Here is a 7,300-nt window from a genome sequence, read left to right on the forward strand (position 1 = left end):
CATAGTTACAGGAGAGATTGAGGAAGTAACATTATCGTCAAACACCTCAGAATTTAATGTACATACTACGGTCAATGCAGTGCTACAAGCAGTAATAAAATCCTCTCATTTCTATAGAACCGTCAAGGGGATTAACTTATGATACTTATCTCATTTATATATATAAGTATTGTTGAAGAGTACCTTAAATAAAGAGACACACTAAAGACTATGGACCTTTAACATATATAAAGTACTCCTTTTTCACTGATGTTTAAAACCTTGAAGAAGAAGCGTATTCTTAATCAACAATAACGTGATAAAGTGACGTTGCTCTCTTACACTGGTGAAGATGTTAACAAGCTGACTTTTAACTAACTGACACTACCATAATCATATCAAATTGAATATAAACATTCAGTGGAATAACTTATATACTAAATAAGTGACTATTTCTTTCACATATATTATCTTAAGTTGAACTGAAGTATTTTTATAGAGTAAGAAGGAACTCGTGAACTTTATATACAGAAGGATACTTGTTATTAAACAGAACATTTATCGTAATATTACCATCTTATACACTTACTCTTAATAATTACCATATGCTACCATTTTCATTGTTAAGGTTTCTAGTTAAATAAAATGTGTTAAATGTTTATCGCCTCCGTTGTCAAGCTTCCATTATAAAACAAGTGTATCAAAGCCTCAAGCCAGGTTCAGACGAATCCCTTTGTAACAGTGGCTGGGCGGCCACGTTGCAGCTATCTTCGTATTTACAGCTACCGCTACCTTCGTTTAGTACAGCTACCTTCGTTTAGTAAACCTAGCTTCGTTCATTACAGCCAGCTTCGTTTGTTACAGCTAGCTTCGTTTAATACAGCTAGTTTCGTTTATTACAGCTAGCATCGTTTGTTACAGCAAGTTTTATTTAGTACAGCTGGCTTTAAATGACATTTAGTACGCATGTAAAAAAACTGATTGTAATTATAACAGTTTATGAGTAATGTGCATTTGGTTCCCGATTATATAATGCTACGCTTATGATAATGCTTTAGAAATATCGACAAAAGGTATGTTCTGTACATGTGACAAATGTGTCAACCTCACTTTAGTTTTTGTCGAAACATACTTCTTTTTTTTTTTTACCTATATGTGATGAATGTGCAAACACCCAGTTACACCGTTGTGGCAAATGTGATCAGTACCAAAACATTATCTTAATTTTACCAAAATGTTATTGAAAGATATAAAACAAACATATAAGACAAGTACTCACCATCAATTAATACATACACTTGATGGTGATTTAATGACTCTAATTTACATAGAGTTTGTTATTTCTTAAACATTATAATTTTATCTATTTCAACACTGCACAAGGAACATTTTTCACGTTTTAATATATAGTTACTGAAAATAACTATGTCTGATTGGATAATAAGAAATGATAAATATTATCAAACATTTTTTTTTTATTCTTTTTTTTTTTCAGAAAAGATATACATGTCAAATATGCAAAGATATGCATTTCACAACCAAGGGTAAATGCAAAGCACATATCATTGAACAGTAAAGTGAACTATAAATGTGTAAAATGTGCCAAGCTGTTCATTAGAAATACTCCATCTAATTTCTGTCATACAAGTAGAAATGACTTTACCAGATTCCATACTGTTACGGGGCAGAGAGGCAAAGAGGCAGAAGAAGTCTTACGGGAATTCATTAAAAACATTGATCAAATGATTATTGATAATACAAACAGATATTATGCACCAACACAAAGACATAACACATTGCCTAGATTACCATACTCGGGTAAAAGAAGTTCACAAGATATAAATGTATACCAAAAACAAGCCTCACCACATCTAGACACATCTAGATCATCCAGTAGTAGCAGCAACAGCAGAAGTAGCAGCAACAGCAGTAGTAGCAGCAACAGCATTAGTAACAGCAACAACAGCAGTAGCTGTAGTAATGACATTGAAATTGACAAACTAGAGGAAAGTGTAGTGGAGGTAAATATTATGAGTGACAATAGACAACAGGAACGAGAATTTTTAAGAAGGAGGTTAGCAGAGGAAAAGAAAAAGATAGAAGCTAAAGAAAAGAAGAAGAAAGGAAAGAAAGCTTGAGAATCGAGTCTGGTGTAAGAGAAACAGAGAAAAGAATATATATTGAATTAAAGAAGCAAGAGGAGGAAGATAGACAGAAGAAAGAGGAAGATAGACAGAAGAAAATTGAGGAAGATAGAAAGAAGAAAGAGAAGGAAGATAGAAAGAAGAAAGAGGAGGAAAATAGACAGAAGAAAGAGCTCGAGGAGGAGATAGACAGAAGAAAATCGAGGAAGATAGACAGAAGAAAATTAAGGAAGATAGACAGAAAAAAATGGAGGAAAATAGACAGCAGAAAATGGAGGAAGATAGAAAGAAGAAAGAGAAGGAAGAAGAAAGAGAAGGAAGATAGACAGAAGAAAATGGAGGAAGATAGAAAGAAGAAAGAAATTGAAGATAGAAAGAAGAAAGAGGAGGAAGATAGACAGAAGAAAATGGAGGAAGATAGAAAGAAGAAAGAAATGGAAGATAGAAAGAAGAAAGAGGAGGAAGATAGACAGAAGAAAATGGAGGAAGATAGACAGAAGAAAGAGAAGGAAGATAGACAGAAGAAAGAGGAAGAAGATAGACAGAAGGAAGATGAAGAGAATAGAAAGAAGAAAGAGGATAGAAAGGAAGAAGGAAATAGAAAGAAAGAGGAAGATAGAAAAATAGATGAAGAAAATATACAGAAGAAAGTAGAAGATAGAAAGAATAAAAATGAGAAAAATAGAAAGGAGGAAGAAAATAGAGAAAAAGATGAAGAGAATCGAAATGAAGATGATAGAAGGAGGAAAATGATAGGAAATATAAAAAAGAGAATAAACATAGTGGAGGAAAATATAAAAAGGAGTATGAGGAGAAAAATATAAAAAGGAAAGACGATGTCAGCAAAAATAAACTTAAAGAAAGAATTAGACAAATTAAAAAGGACAATGAAAATAAAATTATCTTGAACATAGGAGGTAAACAATTTTATACATGTAGAAATACATTAAGAAGCACGCATGGACTTTTGAATTGTCTTGCCGATAAGAAAGATTCTGAATTTTTCATAGATAGGGACTATAACATAACTTATTAAAAAAATATTGTACATGCTGTAATCGTTTAAATTTACAAAGCTATTTTATATGAAGACATGGAAGATATTTTATTAAAGCTGTTGAGTGCAAAATTTGAAAGTTTCAGTATATGTAAATTTTTATGCTTAATATAATATATATATTATTCTATGTGAGATGAACTTTCATACATGTATATACTTGTTCATTGACATCAAAATAATACGTTCATCATCCATGTTCTTTTGATTGATTGTTGTTGTTGATGTTTTTATATCCGCATATCAAAATACATATACATCCTTGTCCGATGCTGAATTTTTAATCATTTACCACTGCAAGATACTCTAAAAACAAAAACATGAAATGTATGAGTCATGATTGTAATAAGGTCATTTCTTTATTGGTTTTAGATTGTCAGATTAACTGTATTGATTATATATATATTTGGAATTATTGTTGATTATATATGTATTTGGAAATATTGTTACATAAAATGTACTAAGTTTGACTTATGATAAAAAGTAAATATTCTTCAGCATTGTATCAATAACTTAATTTATTATTAAATAATGTTAATGCATGTTTAAATTTCTGTTAATTATTTTAATTCTGGTTATGCACTATTGATTACACTGAAATATTCATATATGTTTTGTTTTCGGCTAGACACAAACAATTGTAATTATATTGTTATATGTAATAAAGATTAACTTACTTACAATCCAAATTGGAGACCAATTCTTTAGTGAGGGGGTAATGCTATGCCCGATGTTGTGTCTATCCGAATTTACATGTACCTTTCACTGTTTCATGAGCGTCTGGTGATCCAGATCGACCGCTTCGTAATTATTTCATTTTAAGCATAAATATAATACTAATTGTCACAGTATAATTATCAAATCAAATCAAATCAAATCAAAATTTATTTAGTGTCGGTATACATATATAACATTTTACAAAACATAAGCTATGTATAGCTTATGCATGTTTTGACCGACATACATGCATAATGATAAAACATAAAACTCATAAAAGAAGCACATTAAGATAAACTTTGAAAGACAAATGGTAAAAGACAAGTTAAATTACTATAATATGGGATGTAGACACTAAATGTTATAATTTAAAATAAAATAATATAAATTAATAAATAGTAATGATATGCTAAGGATATGCTTAAAAGTTCTATACTGTATCATAAGTGAATAAAATAATATATATCTAGATAAAATGCGGAACATATTAGCACATACATAAAATAAGATTACATTAAAAGTGGGTGGATACTGCTGATCTTGACCCAGGCCTAGCCTGGACTGCTATAAAAGAAAGGAAATACGATATTGAAAATGAAAAGGATCACAAAACTGTTACCACTAATTAGGTTTTATAAATAAAAATCCCCTATTCAAAATTTGCAAGAAGTGATCAGCAGCCTCCTCAATAAGCAAACTTCGCAAAAAGCTGGCAATAAGCAAACAAAAATTCAAGCATACTGGAAAAATAATACATGTACATAATCATTTATGTTGAGAATATTAACAAAATTTAAGCCAAATGTGAAATAAACAGATACATGTAAGTAAGCAGCAAAACAAAGGAAAGCAGGCAAGAAACAAAACTGAAGATGGAGCTAAACTATAATGCAGGTTTATTGACAGAAAGTACATGAGCAACTCTCTCCATTCCATGCACCAATTAAACTTTTAAATTGGTCATAATTCACTTCCATTCTGAGGTGTTGAGGAAGTGAATTCCATAGTTTAGGTGCATAGGAACGAAAAGAGTTGCTGCCATAACTGGTGGTTCTTACCTGAGGGATAATGGCTACATTTTTATACCTAAAATTAAAAGAATGAGATTTTATATTAACAAGATCATGTTAGTATGTTGGTCCTTGTTTATGAATAAAAATTTTATGAATTTCGAGGGCTATAGTTCTGATTCGTCTTAATTTTAAATTTGGTAGTTTAGATTTTATTAAAAGTGAGTAATAGTCTGATTGATAGTCATCATAAATGAATCTTAATGCTCTTTCTTGAATTTTCTCTAGTTTTTTGTGTACTTTTCTCCACAGAAGTGCCAGGTGACAGGGCAGTAATTAAAGTTTGATAGTATAAAAGAGTAATATATGTTCAATTTCCCCAATTTACATAAATTTTTACCTATTCTCTTTAGCACGTTTAGTTGTTTTGAGGCTTTTTTACAGATATCAGAAATATGATTATCAAATTTGAGTTTAAAATCAAAAGTTACCCCTAGAAGTTTAACAGATTCATCACATTGGATTGTACTATCATTTAAATTGAAACTAATATTTTGATCCCTAGTTTTTTACCAATAGCAATAGCCTGGAATTTGTCGGGGTTTGCTTTCATATGATTGTCCGAAAACCATTGTATTAATGACTGACTATCTGACTCTAAAGATTCAACAACATTGTCAATGTTTGTGTCACTGCATGATAAAGTGTTGTCATCTGCATAATTATAAAGATCACATTTGTGTACATAATCAAAAATGTCATTTAAAAATATGTTAAATAATACAGGGCCTAGAATAGAACCTTGAGGAACCCCTTTATAAATATCTTTGAAAGAACTTAAATTAGATCCAAGTTTGACGCATTGTTTCCTATTTGTTAAATAATAAGTTAATAAATCTAGGGCATGGTCGGAGACCCCATAACATCTAAGTTTCATGAGAAGGAGGTCATGGGGTAGGCAGTCAAAGGCTTTTGACAAATCCATTAAAATATTTGTTTTCATCCAGTGATCTTTTCCAGTCTTCAGTATTTTTAAGTAGAGTGCTTTGACAGCCGTAACCTGGTCTAAAAGCAGATAAGTAAGTATTAAAATGGTCATTGAAAAAGTCAGTTAGTTGGGTATTAATAGACCTTTCGAAGATTTTAGATAAAATTGGAAGGATACTAACAGGTCTGTAATTACCTTTATCTAGAGTACTATTTTTCTTATGGACCGGAACTACCTGAGCTATTTTGAGACTATCAGGAAAGATGGATGACTGGAAACTCAGATTAACCATATTAGTAATATGTTCCACGACCGAAGGTTTAGAAAATTTTAAAAGTTTAGCAGATATGACATCTTGACCGGTTGCTTTTTTAGATGATAATTTATCAATCTGTTTACTAATGAAGGAGTTATTTACAGGTTGAAAATTGAGTTGTTTATCAGATTTAAGATTATTTCTTATAGAATTAAGGCTAGGGTGATTGTTGTTGATTGGTATTGAGTCTGCACCAATGTCCTTAGCAACATGTACATAAAATTCATTAAAAATATCACACACCTGGGACTGATCACTTACTAGAATATCATTTTCACATAAAATCATGTCCTTTTTTACAATAGTACCTTTATTTGTTAAAAATGGTTTAACAGTAGGCCAAAATGATTTATTTTTACATCCACCTACACATCTCTCTAAAAAATATTTATTTATTGATTTTCTTTTAATGCTTGTGACAAGATTTCTTTGTTTACGGTATTTTTCCCAGTTCTTTGATGTTTTGTATTTATTATATGTATTTTGTAACATGCTGTTAAATAGCTTGTTTTAAGGTTTTATTCATATATGGTACTGTCTGGTCCATTGAACGTTTACGTTTTAAAGGGGCGTGTTTGTCTGTGACTTCCATAAAAGTTTTGCTAAAATTTGTGTATGCCTCGTTTACATTTACAGTGTTCTGGTTTAAGTTTGATAAATTAGTCTGTAAATCCTCATTAAATATTTCAATGTCAAATTTTTTAAAAGATCTATAATTAATCCAGTTTGGTTTTTTACTTTTAGTTTCATCTTTTAGCTGAAATGCAATCAGATTGTGTACATCACTCAGTCCACAATTAAAATTACATATTTTCCCAAAAGAAGAATTGCTATTAGTTAAAATCACATCCAGCAGTGATGGTATACCATTTTTAGTAAAGCAGGTAGCCTTCTTAATTAGACTAGATAAGTTAAAAACATCAATAATATCGTTTAAAGGAGCACATTTGGTTGGATCAAGTAAATCAAAATTTAAATCACCAAGTAAGACATATTCATCATACTAAAACTACATTTATCTAGAGTTGTCATGCAGTTTTGTTCGAAAGTTTCATTTGACATAGATGGAGGTTTATATGCACCCATTAA

The 7,300-nt window shown here is 30.5% G+C and overlaps 1 protein-coding gene across 1 annotated transcript; it reads left to right on the forward strand.

Annotated features, from left to right (window-relative positions):
- Positions 1-1,721: 1,721 nt before the first annotated feature.
- LOC132721408 (uncharacterized) lies at positions 1,722-2,947 on the forward strand. The gene is made up of 2 exons (XM_060705713.1): positions 1,722-2,000; positions 2,171-2,947. The coding sequence occupies exons 1-2, from the start codon at positions 1,722-1,724 to the stop codon at positions 2,945-2,947; spliced, it is 1,056 nt and encodes a 351-aa protein (XP_060561696.1).
- Positions 2,948-7,300: the final 4,353 nt, after the last annotated feature.

This window comes from Ruditapes philippinarum, unplaced genomic scaffold (genome assembly GCF_026571515.1).
Source record: "Ruditapes philippinarum isolate M1 unplaced genomic scaffold, ASM2657151v2 ctg7138_1_1_1_1, whole genome shotgun sequence".
Taxonomy (NCBI): Eukaryota; Metazoa; Mollusca; class Bivalvia; order Venerida; family Veneridae; genus Ruditapes; species Ruditapes philippinarum.